Source organism: Lepisma saccharinum, chromosome 3, assembly GCF_977018435.1.
Source record: "Lepisma saccharinum chromosome 3, izLepSacc3.1, whole genome shotgun sequence".
Classification (NCBI taxonomy): Eukaryota; Metazoa; Arthropoda; class Insecta; order Zygentoma; family Lepismatidae; genus Lepisma; species Lepisma saccharinum.
This window is the reverse complement of record NC_139231.1, coordinates 132,534,284-132,559,210: the sequence shown is the minus strand read 5'-3', so window position 1 is coordinate 132,559,210 and position 24,927 is coordinate 132,534,284. Positions and strand designations below refer to the sequence as shown.

Here is a 24,927-nt window from a genome sequence, read left to right as displayed (position 1 = left end):
ATCTGAATTCAAATCAGAGTATCAGTGTGTCATGCTTTCATCTATTGCATCTAAGCATCATGCATCCTCATGGTTTGCAATTATTTTAAAGAGTTAAGAAAATATAGTTGAATAATCAAAAACAGGGTACTAACAAGCAAAGACTGAGAAAGATAAAAACTAATGGACAAAAGTTAGCCAATACAATGAGTACGTTGCAGGAGGCATTGCATTCATAATGCAGAAAGTTTCTGGGTCCTGCATTATGACAATGTCCTTTTCCATATGATCATGATGAGTAAAAAGAGATGCACCATTACTTTCCCCCATGTTGAAACCTAACCACGGAACGGTTCTGCGGCTGGTTTTCTGTAACATTAAAGGAAATATTCTTAATTACAGAGAAACTTTGTACTTGCGGTGTCCGTGAAACTGTTTTTTGGTTTGTTCGATTAATTTCAATAGCATGCCAACCAGCAACACAACTAGTTCCAATGATGATGGTTGCAGTGGCCACCGAAATTAATCGAACAAACAAAAAACAGCTTTGCGAAAGCAGTGATTACAAAGTTTCTGTAATTATTTAGTACCGCGTATCTCATTCCTACAATATGAAATCTTAATGTTGTTATTTTTTCACAAAAGAGAACCCTATAAATGCTTCCCATTATTATGAAACCCTGGAAAGACTCAAATCTATAATGTACAAGTGTTATCTTCGTCAGTTTTGCTTTGACTTATGAAGCCTATTTATTTAAGCAAATTCCAACACTTGACTGGCTTGCCTTGTTCTAAGAGGCACATACGGACAAGACAAGCTAGCCCAGTATTCAAATGACATCTCACGTACACATATAAGGAAGTTTTACCCGTGGCCTTATAGACAAAGTATCTTCAGTATGCTCCAAACGTTCAACCTTCCTATTATATCTTTTTAACAATGTTGAGAGATTAAAATCTTAAAAACTTTTTGTAAGCCTGAAGAAGACTTTGGAAACAGAACCACTTGTAAATACTTTTTAACAGTGGTCATGCAAACATTCAAGGAAGTGACATGAATATTGAAAAATAAAACTCTGACAGATTGATACAGTTTAGTTTCACATTAAAATTTTGTAAATATTCTAAACTAATTTAAGTTTTCACAATGTTTAAGTATCGGTATCGGTGAGAATTAATAAGAGTAGTGGTTCAAAGTGATATCAGCTCAGTTCTACTAAGAAAGCACACTGAATGTAATTTAAATTCTTTTTAAACAAGGTGTTGTTTTCCTACTGCGACTGGAAGCAAGTCTATCAGAACTCGACAGATCATTTAGAAGAAATTATCGACTCTCTTAGATTTTACCACTTCAACTATTCAGTGAGTTTAAGAAGTGAAGTAACTGAATTCATCACTTTAAACAATGGCACGTACATATTCGAAAGTCCAGTTATAGAAGGTTTTGAGTCCTCACATTGAAACACACCCATCAGTTTTGCTTGAACTCCAAAGTTATCTAGCTGTTTTAACAGGTTCAGCTCAAAACATAGAATTTGTCATGCGCAGAACATAGTAAAAAATAGATTTTTCGTCTGCCAACTTGACATACATTGATTGATTTTGCTCAAATGTGGTGCCAGACCAGTTCTCCATAGTTAACACGAGCACAAAATTCTAATCTATGTCTTGACTCTATGCACTTTGTTTTAATGTTTTGTTACCAAATTGTAGACAAAGTCAACAATATTTGTGAGTGTCGTTCCGTAAGTTCTGAAACTGTAACCTACACAGAGATTTGGAAATGGCAAAACGTGGAATCAGACAGCTCATTATTAAGGGCATTTCCAATGACACACACACAACTATGTTCCACACCTTGAGGTCAATGAATACCACATGGCCCAGGGCTCCAGATTCCACTGTGAAGACATCCTATGTAGAGTATTTTGAATACACAAAAAAAGTCCATCTCTATTTCATAACAAGCACATTGCAACTTGCCCATGTTAATGTCTTCTACCTCCACATGAGGTATTAATGAAAAATCATATGAAAATAAAAAAGAAAGGCACACTGAGGAATTGAAATCAATGATTAGTGATTACTCAATTTTTTTTTGCTCTTATATTTAAGCTTTGCAAGGATATTTTCAAGGATAAGGACAAGGATATATTATTGTTCATTTCACAATTGGCCACATCATCTGATTCCCTTAATATGCATTTTTTGAGATCAAAATCTTACTAAAACTTAGTAGTTGATTTTAAGATAAATAAATTTCAAAACATTGGGATGCATAGTCATGTTAAAATGAGAAAACAAGCTTAAAGCTCGCCACACCCTACTTGCCAGCATTATAATATTGTAAGTACTCATCTTGGTACATCATAAGGTTGTTGTCGAATATTTTGCCAACTTCAGGTATAGGTTTTGAAACAGAAGCAATTACATTTTGAAGACAGCATTAGTGTTAAAAGTACAAAAGTAAGTATTCACAGCAACTTTAAAATGGTTGTGGTACTACATGTAAAAACTGAAGGTTAAAACATGCTGTTCATGTGGCTCAGTACAACCCACTATTTCATAGCAACAACATATTTTAACGTTCATCTTTTACATGCTACTATAGCCATTTCAACCTTCCTACAGATACCTTTACCATACTTTTAACGCTGCTCTTTCCAAAATGTAAGTGTCCTGTTCGGAAACACATCCTTGAGGAAGCCAAATGAATTTTGTGAAATCCCATGACGTGCCAGCGTAAAAGACTACATGAAAAGTAAGCCAGACAATAATTCTTGAGGTATGTTTGTAAAGCTTTATTCAAGGCAAACAAATGTTCTTTCACTTGTTTTGCAACTGTTATGATACTTACATGGAACTGGAGTCATTTCAATTCAGTGAATAATCAGGTTTAATAATTCATTGATTGATATGGTGTTTTAAGTCCACTTTATGCACAGTAAGGCAAATCAGGACTGGACCTACAGTTTAAAGTGGGATCCGAACCACTATGTACCTCCATCAGGTATTGAACCCGGAACCCCTTGATTACAAGGTAACGACTGTACTACTGCACCATCAGGGACACCTAGGTTTAATAATTTATGAATAATAAAGTTATTTGTTGCTTTGTTGCATCCAAAAGGAGAACAGAGGAAAATGATTTCTTCATAATAGCTATACAAAAACAGATCAACTGCATGGAAAAAAAACCAACACCAAAATAACAGAATGAATAATTGGTACATTACCTCTGAACACTCAGCATGGGAGAATAGAGGACAACTCAAAAACTTTCACCTATTAAATAACAAAAAATGTTTGAATTAGAAAATAAATAAACCAGTTAATTAAAAACAATTAAATGGTAAATATTCAGATAACAACAAACTTAAATTCCTAAGTGTTTTAAAATATCATTGTAATAAAATTTATAGGAATAATATTAAACTGTACATTAATATGCATGCGATTAACATAACCAACAAAATAGTAAAAAACTAAAAATGTCCCGTTTCAGAAACGCAAGACTTTGAGAGCCACAATAGATGCTCAACGTCGTTTGAAACCTAATGGTGTTAACGACCCAGTAACTTTACCAACAACGAAGCAGTGTCCACCATCTCGCAGTCCGGGACCTTCCAGGTCTCCTGGTAATGATGTCAGGCAACAGGCAGCCTACACTCTCCCTTGCACTGATGAAATTGAAGTAGCACCAATACAGGAAGCATGCTAACATGCAAACGCAATTCTACAAAATACTCTAGTATGAAGAAACTATGTAGAAAGCACAATGATAGTTCTGCAAGCACATTCAACACACTTGGGCATTATGTTTTAGGCATTTTTGTTTTTAACGAAATGAAAAAATATTAGCATTCAAAGTAATCTTCAGGTTGTATAAATATTATGCACCAGTTTCATAAATAGCAAAGCATGCATACTGAAAATTTCATGCACTTTATACTAATTCTTCTTAGGACTGAAAGTTCAAAAAAAAAAGCAATAGCACAGATCTAAACTTGGGTTCAGATTATGAGCCTTTAAATTCTTGGGAACTTTTAGGAATGGGTGTAAAGGAAACATATATGAACATAATAAAAGTAATTTTGGGAACTTGAAACATTACAAATTTCAAATATAAATAGTTTCAGCAAGATTCTCTGATCTGTGTCTGGAAAATCTAAACATCAACTTTTACTTTGCACAGAATTAGTACCTTACGAGTTGCTGTCAGGTTGTATCCAGGTAATTCTGGCATTACAAAATGCAAAACTTCATTAATATTCTTGTCAATTATAGAATAGCCACAATTGAAGATATTATAGTGTTTCCATTTTTTCTTTTAACTAACATATATTAAACTCAACTTTCTCTAACTTTATCACAAATTCTTACAGGTAATACAGTAAGATGGCTCAAAACAAAAACTATAATTTCTCATATAAATAAGAGCTCATTAAATAAATACAGATACAAAGCTAACAGTATAGTTAACTTCACAATGACGATAAGAAAAAGGCAAAAATGCAAGTCTTTAATATTTAGTCTCTAAGGTACATAATGTGTATTATCACTGCTCAACTTTTCAATAAAATGTCACCTACAGTAACATCTTGATAAACTATTAATTTGTTGATCATTTCAAAAACCACAACATTATGATTACCTTATGTAATGACTTTGAATACTGCAAAGATTTAAATACCTGCAGAATAAGTAAGGGAAAATGTTGAAGTACTCGTCACGGAAACTATGTACACACACACACACACAGCTTGATAAGTTTTACTCTATACACTTATAAGAAGAAATCTTCCATCCTCCAAAAACAGTTGATTATTTACTTTTTAAAAAAGGCATATTACGCCAGATACAATTAATTGTTGTGGTCTGAAAAGAAAGCAGCACTCGTAGCACCTTATGTGGTCGTGCACACAAGCACACAAATTAATATGAAGTACTTGGCAAATGGTAACTAGTCATGGTTACAAATTACTTACACATTAGGAATGTGTGTTTTTCATTTACAAGGTTATTGCTGGGACCATCTATGTGATTGTGATCAGATTGGAACATATTGCAGCCTAATTTGCTTACCATTCCATTTCCTGCTATTAGTAGTAAACACAATGGAACTGCATTTATTGCATAACTGCAAACTGTTCCACGGGTAATGAACATTGGCATATTTTCAGGTTTATTGGGATATGCCCTGTGCTGAAGGTATCAGTTTTTGAAAGAGAAGGGGATTGAATGATACCACGTGTCAATAAGTCTCTTTTACCTAAAATTTTTTTAGGAAACAGTTTTCAAATACAGAGAAACTAGTACTCACTTTTATCCGCGAAGCTGTTTTTTCTTCTTTTTCGATTAATTTCAGTGGCCACTGCCACCATCCTCGTTGGAACTTGCTGCGCGATATGGAAATCTTTCAACCCATTACATAAATGTTCATGCAGTGCCATTGAACATATGCATATATTTCAAAATATGCTGTTAAAAGTCTTTAAAACAGTACATAACAGTTTCTGGCCAATTATTTGAAAGTTCTGGTCCAAAACACAGAGAAGGTTTGCAATGAAGAGATCTGTTAAATGAAGCGTCACTCAACCCTCTTTCTCATTTAAAATTTTTGAGGTATTGCCTAGAGTACACTTCACCCACCTCCAACCCCCCCCCCCTCCCACCAAGGAAATGACACCACTGAATTCATCCCATGCATTTTTATGGAGCAATGTTGAATTTGTGCATTATATTTTGACCTAATCCCTTTCACAGCTTGAGCAATCTCTTTCTTTTCTTCTTTAGTATATGCTTTCCATGTGTTTATGTGCACTCAACACACAATTTAGTTTGTTTTGATGTGCGTTTGGCATAATTTTAAGGAGTATCTAAATTTCTCTTCACTTTTTCTCAGCACAATTCATTATCAGATGCATGAAAACGCACACAGAAACAACAACTTTTGGCTGTAACATAACTTCATTTGCAAATGCTTATGTTTCTAGTCATACAGGATGTTTATGGCACTTTGGTGACATTCTCGAAGTTCTATTTCAAAGTATCAAAGATGATCCTTGCAATTCTTGTACCAAAATATTCCTCATTACTTTCAAGATATAGGCAAGTTTGGTAAAGAAAATAGTGTCCAAAAATATCTGCAGAAATCTTTTAAAACTTCAGACTGTTACACTAACATAATGTTCACAATGCAATATTATACAATGCTCAACAATTAAATCTTAAAAAAGAAGAAACTTTACAGAAATTCTGTTGAAAAATGGCTTCCATATATTTTACAATGGTCAATAAACTAAAGCTTTAAGTGTTTTCTCAAATACTTTTAAATTTGTAGAAAAAGAACTAAAGGAAGAGAATAGGCACTCAGGCAATGCAAACTAGAATAGTTTCTTGTAGTACAATGTACATATTATAACATCACTTTTGTCTAAAAATTTCACAATTGTCACATAAAACACTGTAAGCAAATAAAGTTCCTCGCTAACAAAAATAATGCAGCATGTTTTCTCTCTCTCATGTTTTTGTAAATTCTTAGAACTTAAAATAACAAATGATGGTGCGAAAATTGTAATCTTATAATTTGGCACATGCAGAAAATGTACTACTTTATAAGTGGAATTTTTTGAGAAAAATGCATCTTAACTAGGACCCGAACCTGGGTCTCTGGTATTCATGGCATTGCCTTGCAAATTGAGCTACCGAGTCAACACTATTCTCCCCATATTTTACAGTTCGGTTGTTCTACCTCTGTGCAAGTGTGTCACTGATACCACAATGGAATCAGATGACATCTATCGGGTCCAGTATCCCCAAGCATGAAGCTGTACATAAGCCTTATAACTTGCTGATAAGATCTCAAAAAGTCCTAGTAATATAGCAAAAATTCCTGAAGTATTGTGGCACAGCAGATATACTACAGGGTCCGGCAGAGGAGTTAGACGGTTTTGAAATTTGAATAACACACTTAATTTTCAAAGGTACAGAAATGTATTACTACAGAAATACAGGTTATTGTATGCCATTTTTATTTACCACGACAGTTCGTGTAAAAAAAATGCCGCCTTCAATTTACTTCTATACACATTCGAAGGCCTTTTTCCATTCCTTTTAAATGACCTACGTAAGATCTTGAGTCAGCACTTTGTCCATTTGAACAATTGAAATAAATTCAAATCAACAATCGACGATTCGGTGAGAAGTTGGTGGCCTGCTTAACTGTTTGTCAGCCCAGTAAGCATGGAGCCCTGGAATGTGCAACATTGAGCGTTTGTTGTGAAGGGATTCTTCAAGACTGGAGAATCTGTATTGAAAACACAGCGCAGCATCTTTTTCAACGTCACCAAGCCGCAACACTATCCTCAGGTGGGTGCAGAACTTCAGATTGACAGCATCAGCTATGAATAGGTCACCACCTGGCCGTGTTCCAACCGTAAGGACACCAGAAAACACAGGACGAGTAAGGGAAGATATCGTTAGGTGCCCAAGACGGTCTGACAGCCAGCATGCTGTAGCATTGGGGATTTCAGATCGCTCAGTTCGGCGAATGTTACATCTGGATCTGAAATTTCACCCTTACAAGATTATGCTTGTGCAGGAGCTGCATGATGATGACTTTGTCAATCGTAAAAGATTTGCTGAACGGATGCTCCAAATGTCCGAGGAAACGATTATTCTTATGAGTGACGAGGCACATTTCCATTTAAATGGATCTGCAAACAAGCAAAACTTTAGATATTGGTCAAACGAAAACCCACAGGAGCCCATGCTTACTGGGCTGACAAACAGTTAAGCAGGCCACCAACTTCTCACTGGATCGCCGATTGTTGATTTGAATTTATTTCAATTGTTCAAACGGACAAAGAGCTGACTCAAGATCTTACGTAGGTTATTTAAAAGGAAAAAGGCCTTCGAATGTGTATAGAAGTAAATTGAAGGCATCATTTTCTTTCTACATGAACTGTTGCGGTAAATAAAAATGGCATACAATAACCTGTATTTCTGTAGTAATACATTTCTGTAAAAAAAAGTAAAGTGTTCCCCTGTGCATAGCACCACGCCATGAAGGCGTACATTTCTGTACCTGTGAAAATTAAGTGTGTTATTCACATTTCAAAACCGTCTAACTCCTCTGCCGGGCCCTGTGCATAGAAATTTAAGCAAAAATAAAAAAATAAAAATAAAAAAATAAATTGCTGTTGGCAGAAAAATGGCACGGCATGTCTGAGACCCAGGTTAGAGTCCTCGTTGAGCTTGCATTTTTCAGTTAAATTTCTATGACAATTGTAAATCTGTAGAAAAGGAAACTGTACAATCCTTGCATACGTTACTGCGCAATAACAAAAAATAACTGTCACAATTCATCTCTTTGCTCTACAACTGGCCTGGCTAACTATTAGATGTAGCGATACACAATAATATACGATACAAAAAATAAACAGAAGGTATGTACAGTCACAGACACTTCTGGGTTGTAACAATCTTATTAACTTTCCATGTAATTGTTACAACCCAGAAGTGTCCATGACTGAACATAGTTAAGCTTCTTTTACATAGTTACCACCTGTATTCAGGTACTTGTGGTTACAGTTTGATTTTCTTACCGTCACTTTTCTGACACTTTTTGATAGACATTGCGATATGATGAAATTGATGAAGTGATACACACAAAGAATAACTATGCCCAGGCGCCATGGCATTGTAGCAATCCATGCTAACTACTCAGCCACAAAGGTTGGCACTTGTTATGGAGTATGAATTTTTGTATCCCGTTATTGGCAACTGTTCTAGGATTGTAGAGGAGTCTTGTTAATGGAGGAAGGAAAGGCCATCACTGCAGTAGTATGCCTACAAAGGCCAATACAGAACAAGAGTTGCATGTTCTCTTTCTCAATAACAACAATGCACATTCTTGCACCACAACAGGAACACACATGCAAGAGCCGGCTAGAAACTGCTTGAACATCCACCTTACAGTCCAGAACTGGTACAATCTGACAGATGGAAGTGTGATTGGGGAGCAGTAGTCCAAAAATGATGAATAGCACAGAAGGATGACTGTACATGCAGGTGACATTCTTTGATAAGCATATAAAAAAGCTTGTGAACTGAATGCTATGTGGAAAAGTAGCAACAGTACGAATATATTAATTGTATACCTACTATTTTCTTTAACATTCTATATTTCTGAAAGAAATGAATGTACAAATATGTAGTTAGGTGCAGCACAAGGCCTACAAAATAATATGTACATGAGATAAATATATTCTAGTTCTACCAGTCAACAACAAAACCATTAGATGCACTACAACTTCTTGAAAAGTGTGGCTCAATCAGAGATTAAACCTACACCTTTAGCTCTTCATACAAATGTTCTACATTCCCAGGCAATTCTGTCCCCTGTGTAAGTTTTATATCTATTGTAGATATGTTTGTATTTGTAGTTTTGTTATTATCACTTTTCTGCCACTTTTGGCTAATCACAACAATGAGAATGAGTGATAATTAGATTAAATTCAATTGTTGGGTTATTGTTTTAAGTCCACTTTATGCACACATCGAGACTGGACCTACAGTTTAGTGAGATCTGAACCACTGTGCAATGTGCACGGAAATCAAACTTGGGACCCCTTGATTACAAGGCGATAACGTTAACACTATGCCATCAGGAAGGCGCTACATGAAATTGATGAAGGGCCATGCCAGGACTTGAACCAAGCAACTTCAGAGGCAAGATCGAAAGTCGACCACCCTTCAGTCACCAAGCCGGCACCCAATCATTTTACATACGTCTATATGTTCTGCCATTTGAATTTACACAGGGAAGGAAACTGCTCTACTTAAATCTACAAGACCTCAATGAAGTAATGAAGGGTTAAATTTACAACAATTATCTGATATACCAATATATTAGTACCAGAACCAATTCAACCTAAAATAAACACACCTAACAAAAACTATCACTTAGCAGAATGCATCCATTGCATCTTCATTGTTCTTGATAGCAGATATATGTATCACAGACCAGTGGCAATTTTCCCAATCTTCACAACATTCACATATGGAACGTAGGAAATGTCTCTTTCAATTTCGTTCAGATAGTTCCAACATGCATGCACCCAAATGTATACACATAAAATACCACTAATTAGAAATGTCTTTAAACATCCATTTTTATGTGTCGCACAGAGATGAAATACATCTTCATAAATCTTCAATTTCTTTACTTTTCACTTATTATTCAGAATAAGTATATATACACACACATAATCCAATACACTGTGTCTCCATGTAGCAATTTGTTCTGTGACTGCAAATCTTCATTACGAATCGAGAACATCACGAATTCCATCACTGTTGATCTGAAATTAAAATAAAACAAACAATTTGTAAGCCATTTGTAAATTTGTGTAAAATTTATGACTGGAAATGAAAAAAAAATTGCAGGTACATAATTCAAAAAGCAATTAATAATAAAAAAAATCCATACAAAACTATGGCTTCCTAATCAGGATACAACTTTTTTTCGTTGCTCGTTAATAAAACAGGCCTTTGTACTGCACACAGTACATGGGTCCCCAAAAAGTGTTAATTAAACTATTCTTACAAATGGTAATATTTGAAAGAATATAGTTACAAAGGAGAGACTGAAATGCAAAACACCTATGTAAAAAATAACGTACGTACCACAAAATGGGAAACAAGTTGTGGGTGAGTCGAGCTCTTGAACATCAATACGTGGTGAGTACTTCCAATTTTCCCCATCATCAGTCGCCTATTGACTCTATGGCCAAAACCTTCTCCAAGGGATGGTATTAACCTGCTATCCAACGTGCCTTTCACTGTCCTTTCCAAGATTGTTGTTAACTGATTTGTAACAACCACCTGCAAATGCATAATTAAACGTTCAGATTAACTAGTCTCTCATGGAAAAATTGGAATGAACCAATATGAATTTGAAACAGATACTAAAATTTACCAATATAGATAATACCTAGTCTTACCATAAATACTGTCACAAAGGTTTAAGTAAACTGACACAAAATGCTGAGATATATTTTAATATCCTAATAACATTACTGAAATGGATGCATGACAAATCAAAATCACAAATCAATATTCATAATGGCCGCCCTTAGCACGCACACATTCCGTAAGTCTTTGTGGCCACGCATCAAATGAATTACGCAACACATCGACTGGAAAATGAGAACTGCTTTCAGAAGAGACCGGCCACTTTAAACTTTCAATCTGGGGATGTATCTTCTTGCAAGCCATCTTCTGAAGCTTGGACCACAATTTGTAGTCCAAAGGGTATAGGTCCGGACTTGCAGAAGGCCAATCTGAAGTGGAAATGAAGTCTGGAACATTTGCTATGAGGGCACCCTCCAGTTCTGTGAAAAAGGGGTAAAAACATCAGGCAAAGTGTACCAGAAGACAGTGCTTGAGAGACTAGTTAAGAATGTCAACAACACTCTCTTCCATGGTCAGAACTGGAGCTTCTATCAGGATTCAGCCCCAACATATGGGGCCCGAACAACACAGCAGTGGCTGGAGGCAAATGTACCAGACTTAATTTCCACTTCGGATTGGCCTTCTGCAAGTCCAGACCTATACTGTGACGCACAACGGGGAGAGGCGAAAGGGATGGCATGAGACTCTTTATGAAAGTTTATGTAGGTGTTAACCCTTTCCCCACCTCGCCACCGTGAGCACTATAATTTGTTCATAAAAAACAATTAGTACAATAATATTTATACAAATATTGAATTTATTATTTCTGCGTTGTAAAAAAAAATATGATTAAGAACATTATAAGTATATACTTTTGCTTCTTGTATTTACAGTTCCGTCTTAGTTATTCGAGGCCTCTACTATTTGTTTTACTTATCCCATGCACACACACTAACTAAGTCCCGGCGCCTTTCGTTGGGGCCCTTATTCACTGCACTCTCACCTGCATATTCCTTCTAAGCTAGTCCAGTCCTCTTCTTTTACGCACTTTCCTTCTGCGGCTTCTTTCTTTCACTGTGTCCAATCTTTTCTTAAGATCCTTGCTTCGATATTACACATGTCAAAAAATCCTTATCCGCACTATTTGCACAATGCACACTCGCACGCTCTCTACAGGCTGTTTTACTATGTCCTTCTACTCCGCCATATTATCTCTTTGTTGTGTCTTTTTGTAGACTCTCTCCTCGAAGAGAGAAAAAAAGACATAAAAAAACTTCCCCCTTCTCCCCCCTGGGGTGGTTCTTGGACTGACCGGCAGAGGGGGTGTCCAACAAGAGTCATTTTTGGTCAGTCACGAGGTGCTGCCCTCTTGCGTATTCTGTTACACTACATGTTGAAATTCCACACCTAGCTGCCCATAATCTGTTATGGACCGTATATGAGGGTACACTGGTAGTACTGGACCTCAACTAATCCCTAACTATTTTTTTATTTATTTATTTATTTTCAATAATGAACTCAACAGGCTGGCGCCCAGTTAGAGAGTTCAGAGATACAGGTTTTTATACATGCTTCAGTGACTGTTATTTGATATTGTTTTCATTACACAGTTTTTAAATTGTATATATGGCATAGAGAACAAATCAATATTTTTGTTACGCTTTTCCAAGGCATTGTAGAGAATACTCATTCTCCAGATAGGGGATTTCTTGACAATGTTTGTTCGCGCTCTATTCACAAAAAAGGTTTGATGATTGGGTCGCGTCTTATTGTTAGGAACACGTAATTTAAATTGTGAGATCCAAAGAGGAGAGCGAAGTTTTCCATTATATATTTTCCAGAGCAGCAGCAGGTCGCGCACTGTCCTTCGATCGTCAAGCCTGTGCATTCGGAGCTCCTCTATTAGATTACTGTACGAATCAAATTTGGGATAAATACCTTCAAGTTTATACTTCATATAACGTAACATCTTTGATTGTACTCGCTCTATTTTTGTAGTCTGTACTATACAGTCAGTGTTCCATACAACAGACCCGAATTCAAGTTTTGAACGCACTAATGAGTAATATAATACCTTAAGTGTTTGGGTGTCTCGAAAGTCTCTGCCCATTCTAATAATGAACCCGATAAGTTTGTAAGCGTTGCCTATTACTTTGTTAATATGGTGAGTGAAAGTTAGCTTAGAGTCAAAATATATTCCTAGGTCCTTTGCTGTTTCAGATTTTTTCAGATTGGTATTATTAAGTTTATATTGAAAATTTAAGATCGTTTTTTGTTTAGAGTAGGTAACAGAATAGCATTTTGCTGCATTAAGAGAAAGACCGTTGCACAAGCACCACGCACTCAACCTATTTATGTCTTGTTGTAGACAGACACAGTCTTCAATATTTTTTATTCTTTGAAAGAATTTCAGGTCGTCTGCAAATAACAGTTTTCTAGAATTAATCAAATGCTCTGGTAAATCATTGATTAATAGAAGAAAGAGAAGAGGTCCTATGTTCGACCCTTGAGGTACTCCGGAACGTACTAGAAATTCGCTGGATGTGTGGCCTTTATACGAAATATATTGTTTTCTATTCATTAAATATGACGCCACAAGTTTCCTGAGGGGAAGGGAAAAGTTGAAAGTGCCCAATTTACTTAGTAGTACATCATGATTTACAGTGTCAAAGGCTTTGGAAAAATCAGTGTATATTACATCCACCTGCCCCCCATCATCTAGCACCGTGCTTATATAATGCAGTTTCTCGCCAAGGTTTGTTTCTATTGAGCAGTTGGGCAGAAAGCCATGCTGGTATTCAGAAAAAGTTTCTCTGACATGGTTATATATGTGGCAATATAAGATTTGCTCAAATATTTTAGCAGGGGCAGATAAAAGAGCTATAGGACGATGGTTTTGTATGTTTCTGTTCTCCGAGGATTTCGGTACTGGACATACAGCAGTAACTTTCCACCGTTCGGGAAACTGCATAGAAGATAATATCGCATTGAAGATAATAAAGAGTGGAATTTTTAAAATGTCTACACATCCTTTGAAGATGTAGGGTGGGATTTTGTCTGGCCCTGCCGACTTCTTTGGCTTTAATTTTTTTACAGCTGCTTCAATTTCAGACATACTGATCATCTGAATGTTGAGTGAATCTAGCATTTTGCACTCTGTGTGCCCCGCCATGATCTCGAGGTTATACTTTGCCGTATTGTTTGCATACACAGATTGAAAGTATTTCGCAAATTCATCAACGACGGTATTTAGGTTTAATATGGGTTCATTGTTTGAAGAAACTGGAAACTGTTTGTTTTGCCTGTTGCGATTTATGTATGACCAGAAAAGTGACGGGTCACTTTGAATATTGCTTTCGATGTCGAACAAGTAATTATTATGGGCGGCTGATATTTCTTTTTTGATTGCTTTTCTGAGTTCTTTAAATTTGTTGGCATGGTGAACTGGGTTACCTACGTTTTGCTTCCATTTTTGGTGGTGGTGAGCCTTTGCTTTTATTTTTTTAATTATATTGGCGGTAAACCAGCATGGATATTTAGGAGGGGTTAGGCGTCTTAAGGGGATGCACGCGTCAAATGCTTCGTATATTATGTTGTAAAACATATCTGTCATTTCGTTTACGTTATCACAGAGTTTTAGTGTATCCCAGTTAACGACCGATAGTTTGTTGTATAGTTTGTTAAAGTCAGCTTTTTTGAAATTGTACGAGAGGTTGTTTGGTGGATGGTTACTCTGTGTCCTTTTTCTGTGCTTTATTTCTATTACGAGACAAGGATGATGCTTATCCTCAGGCACGAGTGGCTGAGTTTCTCGTGTCAACTGCATGCCAAAAACGTTACTTAGCACAAGATCGAGAGTTTTGCCGTTACTATTTTGAATGTTATTTACGCTGCGTAATTGAAAAAAGCACATTTGATTGTATAATTCGCGACATACAGGAGTGGCGTTAACGAGGTTGTATTCGTTGCTTGTTATGCAAGGGATATTGAAATCCCCTATGAGGAGAATGTTATGTGCGGGTCTACAATGCCTTTCAAGAAAATTATAAAATAAGTTGTAAGACATGTCATTACAGCATGGAGTAAAGTAAACAATACAGATGTATAAGGTAGGCAGTCCATGAATTACAATTTTCACAAGCAATGAGTCGACGTTAGGGTCGTCGTTAAATTTGCCTACGAGCGTCGCTGCGTATTTGTTATGAATTGCCAGAAGAGCACCCCCGCCCAGATTTTTCCCAGAGTCAGTCGGGTTCCTGTCAGATTGGAACACGTTATAGCGATCATCAAAAAGTTCCGTGCTTAGATGGTTTTCATTAAGCCAAGTCTCTGTAATTGCTACGATGCTGTAATTGTTAGATAATATGTTCTGAGAGAACACTTGCATTTTGGTACGCAACCCGCGAACATTTTGGTACACTATGCTAAATATGTTAGTCTGAGAACTTACGTGTTTATGTTTGTGGGAGTTGCCCCCGGGCTGACATTCTTCCTCCGTTGCTGTCACTGCTACCACGTCACTTGAGGGAGGGGTGGGATTTGGGAGGGGGTGGGGATTTCCAAGCCCAAGATGAAAGTGACCACTTTCAGATATCTGGTCCAAACTGGCACATGCATTTGCTTGTTTACATTTCCCGAGTCCGCGTTCCTCCCTTCAAATTCTCTGTAGGTTGTTGCCTTGGCGCCTGGGGTACCGTTGAACTAGAGGAGGGGTGGAATCTTGACCTATTTGTCCAAGATGGCCATTGTCCTCTTCCTTTCTTGTCACAGGTGGGTGATTAGTGGAGGGGGGAGCCTGTTGCTTGCACTGGTTTGCAGACGGAAGTGTGGACGCTGTCGCTCTTGCTTCCTCCGATGTTGTCAGATTTCCAATGTTGAGGGGGGAGGGGAGAGCCTGGTTCTTGGAAAACGAAGTGTCCGAAGAAATTTGTGTCTCAGGAACTCCTACATAATCGCTCTGGTTGTCTTCCAGGTCCCATATGGAATACTTTTTACCGTTTACATTGAGGTACTTGTACGTGAGATGGGCTTTGCATCCTTGTTGCCTGGCTTCGAAGAGATGCTTCTTCAGTCGCTGCCTCTGTTGACGAACAGCAAAGGAGTAGTCCTGTTCGATATAAATGTTGGTGCCTTTGAGTTTGTTGCTATGTTTTAGAACTTCCTCCTTGGTTGTATCCCGCAGAAACTTACACACGATAGGCCGGGGTTTTCCTGAGTGCGCTCTCCCTGTACGATGGGCTCTTTGGATGGAGTCCAACGGTAAGGAGAGATGGAGTCTGTTTGTTATTAAGTCTCGCACCGCGTTTGCTGATTCATCCCACGTTTCGCGTTCTTTTTCCGGAACACCATGAAAAACAAGGTTCTGCCGCCGTGACCTGTTCTCAAGGTCATCTATATGATCCTCCAGAGATCGAACATAAGACTGCACTTCACTTACATCTAACTTGAGTTGGTCTGTTTCGGCCTCGATTTTTTTCATTCTTCCTACCAGTCTGCTCACAGTGACAGATAGTTGCTTCACTTCGCACATAATAGCTTCATTCGAGCTTTTTACCTGGAGCATAACCTGCTTCAGTTCGGAAAGTTCGCTCTGGACATCAACGTTGTTACGTGGGCCTGGATTCTGCTCAATTCCGCCTATAAGCAATAGCGTTAACACCACCAATCCATATGCGACGTAGCACGTATTTCTCCGTAAATCACTCCCTACTTTGCCTTGGGAGCCTGATCGCCAAGCAGCTCGGAAGAGGCCGATCGCCTGCCGCCACTGCATCACTGAGATCCCCATCTCGTTCCACTTGACTCGCCGCTGGAGACCCAAATACCCCAGGAAAATAGGAATAGATTAATATTTAATATAAACCCAAGGAAAAAATATATACATATATATGATTGAAATACGAAATTTCTACCCGCACTTTCTCACCACAGTCCTCCTTGACTGGATCACTTATACTCCAGAGAAGAGCGCAAACTACACACGGAACATATACAAAAAAAAAAATATGTATATTATTATTGAAAAAGAAATACTAAAGTGGTGGTTGCCTCACATCCCCCCTACGTAATCATACAGTAGGGCAAGCCCTCTAGAGCATGATTTCGTACACCTCGTAATTTAATAAATGATTATTGTTATTATTTTTTTTAGGGGGACATAGCCCCTGAGTCGGCCAATGCTTGATAATGGCTTCCACCTATTCCAACTGAAATAATGGGCATTCTTAGCACCTCGCTCTTCGCATCTTCATTTTCATTCTGAATGAGCTGGTCAAATATCGAACAAACAACGTCTCCATTTCCATTGTTATTGTGGCTAATATTTACTGCATCTCTTGTATAAACTTGCATTACTTTAGTTTCATATTCTTCCATTTCATCCTCACAATTTGTATTTTCTTCCCCAGATAAATCAAAAGATTCATTTATCGCAGTCCGGTTTCCTAAGTGTCTTTCCGCATTTCGGATATTTCCCTTTTGTCATGCTTCATTATTGGAGGGACAGTCTTCCTCATTTTGCCTTGCCACTGATACACTGTTGGCAGAAAAGAACCGCGAGCTCTGTTGTCCACGATGCACCTCTTCCTCCCCCCCTAGACCCGTGGTTGCCACCATTACGTCTGCTGTAGCTCCCCCCTCCTCGGCCTTGCTGCGCGAAGGGTCTGGGGCCCTGAGGCGGTTGCCTCTCGAACCTGTTGACATTCCTTTCATTGTCGCGAGAATAACTCGTATTTGGGCTGACGTAATTATTCCGTCTGTCTCTATCAGTTTCTCCGCCACGCACAGAATTTACCTGTCTCATCCTCGCTCTATTGTTCGGTTGAAAAGTTGCAGCATGCGACGTTTCTTGGATTTCCTTAAGAAGGTTAATTAGCTGCTTAGAGGTGTCGACCGGTGACCCTATGAGGCACCTCTGAGCGTATGCAGGCAATTGCTTTATAGCCATTTTAGCTAACATCCTGTCATCGAGCGGCGAAGGTAATATTGCGTTCTTCTGGACAAGGGTCATAACATATTCACATACAGATTTCCCGTTGGCTGGATTGTATCGAGAAGTAAAGAGCTCAGCACGCAGTCTCAGGAGTCTCTCTTCACTCAGGTACTCTTGAGAAAAACAACTTTCAAACCCCTTGTAATCCGTAATATTTCCTTTGTGGATAGTAAACCAATTAGCAGCCGCGTTTCTCAACGACAGGCCCGCGACCTGGGCTTGTTGCTCATATGGTACCTGAGACAACGCTAAATATGTCCTCATTTCTTGCATGTAATTGTGCGTTTTTAATTCATCCTCAGTTTCGTGATAGGTGGGCAATTTCAAATCTCTATGTAGGTATGCATTATTGCCATTGTTAGAGGGCGTAACTGAGCTTGGTCGTGAACTTTGCCTCTCACCTTTATCTATGAAAGTATCTAACTGTTGAGTGACTGCGGAGATAGCCGATTCTGTATCCTTTCTTACAGATACGATGTCACTTTTAAGGCCCGACACTTCCTCTCTCAACAAAGCAACCTCTTGATGGAATGCGTCATACTGTTGCTGCAGTGCGTTGTTGAATTCTGCCATCCCTGCTTGCATTACACTTTCTGCAGTTTTCTCGCAGTCACCTCCTGTGTGGATACGTATATCCTCCATTCTATTATTGTGGAGAGTGGTGACCCTTTCCTCTAATTTGTTTGCCCTATCGCTTACACAATCTATTCTGGAGCCAGTGATCTCATTAATCTCAATGAATTCGCTCTCAAGCTGACCCATCCTTTCCTCAATACCCCTATTGGCTTCGGACAAATCTTTAAAATTTTTCTTCACTCCCCTTTTAGTTCTTGGTAACCTTTTTCCAAGCGTTTTACATCATCTTTTATATTGTTATGATTTTTCTGAAGCTCTTCCTCATTTTTTTCTAACCTCTTCCGTGTTTCCTGCTGATCTTTTTTCATTTCTTCGAGGGTACCTTGGACATTTTGGAGTAAGGCAAAAATTTCTTCATTAGTTATCTGGCCTCCCCCCAAGCAATTACCACCGACAGGTTTATGAACCGCCCTTTGCATTTAGCACTCCTCTTTGGACTTAGCGTTCCCTCCACAGTGGCATCTTTAGGAAGACCCTTTGGAGAAGGAATAAAACTAGACGTGACATTATCACGCGTACGCCTCCCCATAATGCTAGTCATGAATCTATTCCTTTTCTCACTTTAAATAAAACACTAACAACAACACAAATTTAGAAATACTCCACAAAAATATAACTTTGCTTAAGTCCTGAAATAAAGATTTAAAATTACCTATAAAATTTACTTTCTATTCTACACTACAGCATGCATCCTCACATACGATCCATGACAAATACAACGGAACTGGCATTTTAATTTTCATCTTTTCAGATTTAAAACTGAGTTACTAATCTATTGTTTCCTTCTTTGATTTTTTCTACAGCTCACATGGATTCGCGCCACGCTATTGGGCGCCATGTGATGCACAACGGGGAGAGGCGAAAGGGATGGCATGAGATTGTTTATGAAAGTTTATGTAGGTGTTAACCCTTTCCCCACCTCGCCACCGTGAGCACTATAATTTGTTCATAAAAAACAATTAGTACAATAATATTTATACAAATATTGAATTTATTATTTCTGCGTTGTAAAAAAAAATATGATTAAGAACATTATAAGTATATACTTTTGCTTCTTGTATTTACAGTTCCGTCTTAGTTATTCGAGGCCTCTACTATTTGTTTTACTTATCCCATGCACACACACTAACTAAGTCCCGGCGCCTTTCGTTGGGGCCCTTATTCACTGCACTCTCACCTGCATATTCCTTCTAAGCTAGTCCAGTCCTCTTCTTTTACACACTTTCCTTCTGCGGCTTCTTTCTCTCACTATGTCCAATCCTTTCCTAAGATCCTTGCTTCGATATTACACATGTCAAAAAATCCTTATCCGCACTATTTGCACAATGCACACTCGCACGCTCTCTACAGGCTGTTTTACTATGTCCTTCTACTCCGCCATATTATCTCTTTGTTGTGTCTTTTTGTAGACTCTCTCCTCGAAGAGAGAAAAAAAGACATAAAAAAAACTTCCCCCTTCTCCCCCCTGGGGTGGTTCTTGGACTGACCGGCAGAGGGGGTGTCCAACAAGAGTCCTTTTTGGTCAGTCACACGAGGTGCTGCCCTCTTGCGTATTCTGTTACACTACATGTTGAAATTCCACATCTAGCTGCCCGTAATCTGTTATGGACCGTATATGAGGGTCCACTGGTAGTACTGGACCTCAACTAATCCCTAACTATAACCCAAATACCCCAGGAAAATAGGAATAGATTAATATTTAATATAAACCCAAGGAAAAAATATATACATATATATAATTGAAATATGAAATTTCTACCCGCACTTTCTCGCCAGAGTCCTCCTTGACTGGATCACTTATACTCCAGAGAAGAGCGCAAACTACACAAGGAACATATACAAAAAAAAAAATATGTATATTATTATTGAAGAAGAAATACTAAAGTGGTGGTTGCCTCACATATACCCTTTGGAATACAAATTGTGGTCCAAGCTTCAGGAGATGGCTTGTAAGAAGAGACATCCCAATATTGAAAGTTTAAAGCGGTCTCTTCTGAAGGCAGTTGCTCATTTTCCAGTCGATGTGCTGCGTAATTCAATTGATCCGTGGCCATTCCGTAAGACTTCCGGAATGTGTGCATGCTAAGCGTGGCCATTTTGAATAATGACTTGTGATTTTGATTTGTCATGCATCCATTTCAGTAATGTTATTAGGATATTAAAATATCTCTCAGCATTTTGTGTCAATTTACTTAAAACTTTGTGACAGTATTTATAATAAGACTAGGTATAAAATGATTTGATATAAAATAGCAAAAAAATCCATGAAGGCTCTGCATGGTTCATTCACCTCCTTAATTAACCTTTACTCTGCCGAGGGGGTCGTCAGAAAGTAACCCCAGTTTCGCAGAAGCCTTTGGCGCGAATTTTCAATTCGTACACTTATTTGACAAAAAATGTTATAACGCCAAAGCCAATAAGAAGGGCTGGGTGGGCTGCGGTCTCCAACTTTCAATGAAAAAATCATAAAAATTGGGAGTTTGTTTCACATATTCTATAATGTAATGCACCAAGGAACATGAAATGACTTTTATTCGGTTGAGAAAGGACCATTCTTTATAAATAAAGCTAAAGTTTGCATCCCCTTCCCAAAATATCGGGGGAAGAGGGGGTAAACTCCCCATTTTTATGATTTTTTTAATTGAAAGTTGATGGCCGTTTTGATTTCTGCATGGCGTTTTGATTTCTGCACAGTTGCATGTCCTGATGTTGTAGCTGCAAAACAAAAGTTACCCGAAGTAGATTGGTCAAATAGTCTATCAGTTATAGCATTTTTGTCAAATAAGTGTACAAATTTAAAATTCGTGCCAACTTCCATACGTAACTTTGGACTCGGGGGGAGGGGGGTGCATCCACAAGGACGTGACAAAGCTTTGTTTAGCCCACTGTAAGTGTTTCCGACTGAACAGAAAAGTAACAAGATAATAAAAAAACAGGAATTTTGTAATCAGCTGCATGGTCGAAATATCAACCAAAATACGAGTAAAGGTTAATGTTCATTAAAATATACAAAAATGGCAGATTTTCTAACTTAATTACAGGCTATTTATAGAAATATCGGCAATTATACTGATAAACCGATGCACCAATTTTCTCATATCAGCTGATATTGAAAGGTTTTTTTGATTTGTTTGGTTGACTTTGTCTATTTTACTTCACTTTTCTGCCACTTTTGGCTAATCGCAAAGATGAGGATGACTGTTGATGGGATGAAATTGATGAAGTAGTTTGGTGAGCTGCGCTAGCCACTCCATTATAGAGGTTGGCATTATTGAAAGTGTACTGATTAAAGTGTCCTCCCCATACCTGAAAAAAATATCCTCTATTATATCTACTCTTGGTAGACATGACACAAGATAATACAGGGTTAGTCAAAATTATGTTAACACTAATGGATTGGTTTGTCCCATTTAATGTTAACATAATTTTGACTAACCCTGTATATCATTATTCTAGTTTCTCTTTCTCCAGTTTATTTAAAACTTCACATCTGACTGAAGCAACCAACAAAAAAATAAATAAATAAAATAGAACTGAGTCAATACCTACATAATTTTCCCAATTTCCATATATTGTGGTGCCAACATGAAATTGCTATGTATTGTACTAGCCCTCCTAAGGAAAAATATTTACTGCCACACCAACACAGCCTTCTGCCAGTCTCTAGCAAGATTAATCTAACTAACTGACCTGCTAGAAGTACGGGGAATCGTAAGATGATACATTGTTCATTATTTGTATCTTCAAGTTACAATTACTTTGTTTGATGGCAAAGTATCAGCAAATTAATGGATTATTAATGGTATATTGAAATAATTTCAGTATTTTGGTTCACTACATTGAATCTCCAATTGTTATGAACATTAGATATGAAATAAAACATAAAAATGCTGACCAAGGCAAACTTTTATCGTATAAAAAATATACATAAAAACGTATTTTAATGTTTTATTAACATGGAACCAAGGCTTAACAGTGTTACCATTACATATGTAGATGATGTACTAATAATAGCCAAAAACGAGAATATCATTACTCAGGTATTTAAAAGTTTAATGAAACATACCCTTGCATAAAGTATATCCATGAAAACATGAAGAAGAATGTAATTTCATGATTGGATCTAAATGTCAAGATGATTGGACAACAATTCGAATGTCAATTCACAGGAAGAAATTAGTTGGAAAAAAATTCCATGTCAATTCAGAATATTCTTGGACAACAACGGAAATGCATTTTTTAAATTTCCTCCTGAGAGCACAGAGATAAGGTTACAATAATGAAAGAATTATTAAAGAAAAATAAAACATCTTCCAATATAGAAAAGTAAATGGCTTTAATACTAATCAAGTGAACTAAATTATGAAACTGGTTTCACAAAAACTAAATGGAATGAGCAAATTAGACAAGGTTGAAAAACATTTTGAAAGAGATTTGTTTGCATTCCATTTTACCAGGGATTTTGTTGCATGGAGGGGAAAAAAATGACTTCAAAAATTGTTCTTTACACGTTCTCTGTCACATCGGTCATAATGACCGAAACTGGGGCACACCAATCACGCCATGTTGGTCATTATGACCGAAACATATGGCTTGCACTTCGTTTTCCTAGAGCGCTGTCGGTCTCGAGTATAACAATGATGCACATAAGACATCAATGACAAGGCGTGGGGAGTCGAGTGCACATAAAAGTGCTTTGCTTATTCTATTTTTACAGGAAAAAAAGCTAATTTCCAAATTTGCGAAATAAAATCCAATAAGCACTTTGACGCAGGAGGAAGGAATTTCGTTACACCACCCTGGCAGGTGACGTGTTAAATTTTCAGATAAAACTGCTCATTTACAAAAAGGCCACATAGAAAATAAACTTACTGCAAGGTCAAACTCCACAAGAGACTGAAGCTCACTAAATGCTTTGTGCAACAGACTTGTCCTCTGGAGAGAGCTTGATATTCCATGTCGAAATGGAAAAGACAAGCTGTCTATAACAACCAGTTTAACCTGAAAAAAAAAAAAAAAAAAAAAGTAGAATAAATGGCAAGAAATTCTTTATGCAGTTATTTTACCTTGCATGTACAGTGGAATCCTGATTCTATGTTTGCAGATTTTACTCCCCCCCCCCAAAAAAAATATACATATATTCAATCTTTATGGTTCCAATAAACATTTATGCTATGAAATTTTCCCACATTTTACATTTTCTTGTATTTTAAGTTTATTCGTATTGGTCCCTGAAAAATGTAAAATCGAGGTTCCACTGTATACGGAGACTTATAATGTATTTTATGAGCTCCTACAGGAACTAAACACCATAGCTCGTCAACCATTTGGTTACCAGTCACCTCTTGAACCTACACATACACCAAGGGGATTTTCAGGATTTCTTTTTAGGTAGAGCACAACCTTTGATAAGAAACCAGTGTATTGGAAAATTGAAAGGAGAAAATAGTACTGAAATAACTTGCAATATATCTGTCACTATGTACATCAAATGTTAATTTGTCAGAATATTATTGAACACATTAAACTCTCATAGAAAAAAAATATTTTCATGCCATACATGTAATATGTAAATGAAATCAGGGTGTTCTTTTGGAGTAACCCTATATTTGTGTATGTATATGTTAGTAAATGAAAGTCTATAAAAAGAATTGATTGATTGATTTGCTTTATTTTACTTGCTTTTCTACCACTTTCGGCTAATCGTGAAGATGAGGATGAATGGTGATAAGATAAGTTGGATAAAGTGACAATTACAAACATATAGGGTCGACATAACACAACCTCCACAGAAGATTATACTGGCTGTGAGTCCAGATACCAGAGCCTCGAATCTGCAAAATGCAGTCCAGGCTGTAATATGTGGAAGTTCCCTTACAATGGATGACATTCATGAATATTTTTCTTCCGAATGTTCAGTATTATTGTATGCTGATGACTGCAAATTATTTCGAAACATTACCTCATTTGAGGACACATGCTATATCCAAGACAATCTCAAACACATTGAACGCTGGTGTCTAGACTGGAATCTGAAATTAAATCTGGAAAAATCTGTTGTCATTAGGTTTACCCTAAAATCCAATAGCACAGTGCTATCCTACAAGTTATGCATCCAAGTTATTTCGTTTGTACGACAGCACAAGGATCTTGGTGTCATTTTTTATAGGAAACTGACTTTCAACCATCACATAGACTACATTACTTCGAAAGCTATGAAAACACTTGGACTAATTTACAGATTTACAGACATAACACACGTTTCTGCCCTCAAAACCTACTTTACAATGTGTGTTGTTCCTATTCTTGAATATGGCTCCTGTATTTGGTCAATGGCATGTGGAAGCAATTTAAAGAAAACA

The 24,927-nt window shown here is 37.4% G+C and overlaps 2 protein-coding genes across 3 annotated transcripts in view; one reads left to right on the top strand and one right to left on the bottom strand.

Annotated features, from left to right (window-relative positions):
- The window catches only part of LOC145985422 (glutamate [NMDA] receptor subunit 1-like), a 53,829-nt gene extending 48,557 nt beyond the window's left edge, over positions 1-5,272 (top strand). For both annotated transcript variants that reach the window (XM_083119433.1, XM_083119432.1), the window contains one exon: positions 3,485-5,272. In XM_083119433.1, coding sequence (XP_082975559.1) covers positions 3,485-3,700 — 216 coding nt within the window. In that variant the 3' untranslated portion in view covers positions 3,701-5,272. The remainder of the gene's footprint in view (positions 1-3,484) is intronic.
- A 3,896-nt stretch (positions 5,273-9,168) lies between these two features.
- spn-D (RAD51 DNA repair protein spindle D) overlaps positions 9,169-24,927 on the bottom strand; it is a 37,528-nt gene continuing 21,769 nt past the window's right edge. The window contains exons 7-9 of the mRNA XM_083119434.1: positions 23,438-23,566; positions 10,672-10,869; positions 9,169-10,346 (exon numbers count right to left, since the gene is read on the bottom strand). Coding sequence (XP_082975560.1) covers positions 10,308-10,346; positions 10,672-10,869; positions 23,438-23,566 — 366 coding nt within the window. The 3' untranslated portion in view covers positions 9,169-10,307. The remainder of the gene's footprint in view (positions 10,347-10,671; positions 10,870-23,437; positions 23,567-24,927) is intronic.